General features: G+C 42.9%; 1 protein-coding gene across 1 annotated transcript; it reads right to left on the bottom strand.

Moving 5' to 3' along the window:
- Window positions 1-500: 500 nt before the first annotated feature.
- T265_16101 (hypothetical protein) lies at window positions 501-704 on the bottom strand (the record flags this gene model as incomplete). Its single annotated transcript, XM_009179611.1, has 1 exon — window positions 501-704. A coding segment is annotated over one exon (147 nt), but the record flags the coding sequence as incomplete, so codon positions are not given.
- Between the last annotated feature and the right edge of the window lie 210 nt (window positions 705-914).

Here is a 914-nt window from a genome sequence, read left to right as displayed (position 1 = left end):
ACCTTATGAGTAGTGTGTTACGTCTATAATCCCATGGAGGAATTGGACTTCGTCCAATCAGAAAAGAACCACAGGTGCTCTTTTCTTATCTGACAAACTTATCACTTTATTGCAGCCAACATTACCACAAAATGCACTACATGCAACCGCTACTTGGTAGCCCCACTATGACCAGAGCCGGTGGCGGGATTCGAACCTGTGAGCTGCAGCATGTCGCGCAGTGGGAGCTGTCTCAGAGCACACAATCTATTTGGAATATGGCGTTCTCTGTATGCGTAAACATTCAACAGCGGCCAACTGTTATCAGTGCCATCCACGAGCAAATAGACAATCGTCGCAAAAGCATTCATGGGGATAGACTGCTGGAGCACTTTCACAAACCTGGTTATCATTCAGCCTACAGTAACCAAGCTTATCTCAGACCGATGTAAGTAAAACCGTCGAAAATTCATAGTTTTACCACGAAAACCGCTAATCATACACCTGTTCTCAGAACTTACCGGATCGGATTCAGGTTGCACAACACAATCGAAGGAAGACAAGAAGGCGAAATTCGTTCATTTTTGAAACACGTGGAAGCGGGAATGTTCATGTCAAGATGACTACCACAAAGCTCGACCAAAAAAGTCTTCAAGGAACTCCATTCCATGATGCGATAGAGGAGAAGTGCCGATACGAGGGCAAACAGAAGAATGTGACTGAATCTGTCAAAAGTACAGAGGAACAGGTATGTAGCGGTAAAACGAATGGTCCGCAAGCTATCATCAAAAAACGAACGACAAGTTTTACCTTTAAAGCACACCAGGTTGGCTCAGTTTTCAGGTTTCTATCAACATTATGTTCTATTTGAACACCAAATTTCTTGTAACAGGTAAATTCTAGTCATATATTTGTAATGCGCTACTCATAAGATT

This window comes from Opisthorchis viverrini, assembly GCF_000715545.1.
Source record: "Opisthorchis viverrini unplaced genomic scaffold scaffold12070, whole genome shotgun sequence".
Lineage (NCBI taxonomy): Eukaryota > Metazoa > Platyhelminthes > Trematoda > Opisthorchiida > Opisthorchiidae > Opisthorchis > Opisthorchis viverrini.
The sequence above is the reverse complement of the archived record's forward strand: the minus strand, read 5'-3'. Positions and strand labels throughout refer to the sequence as shown.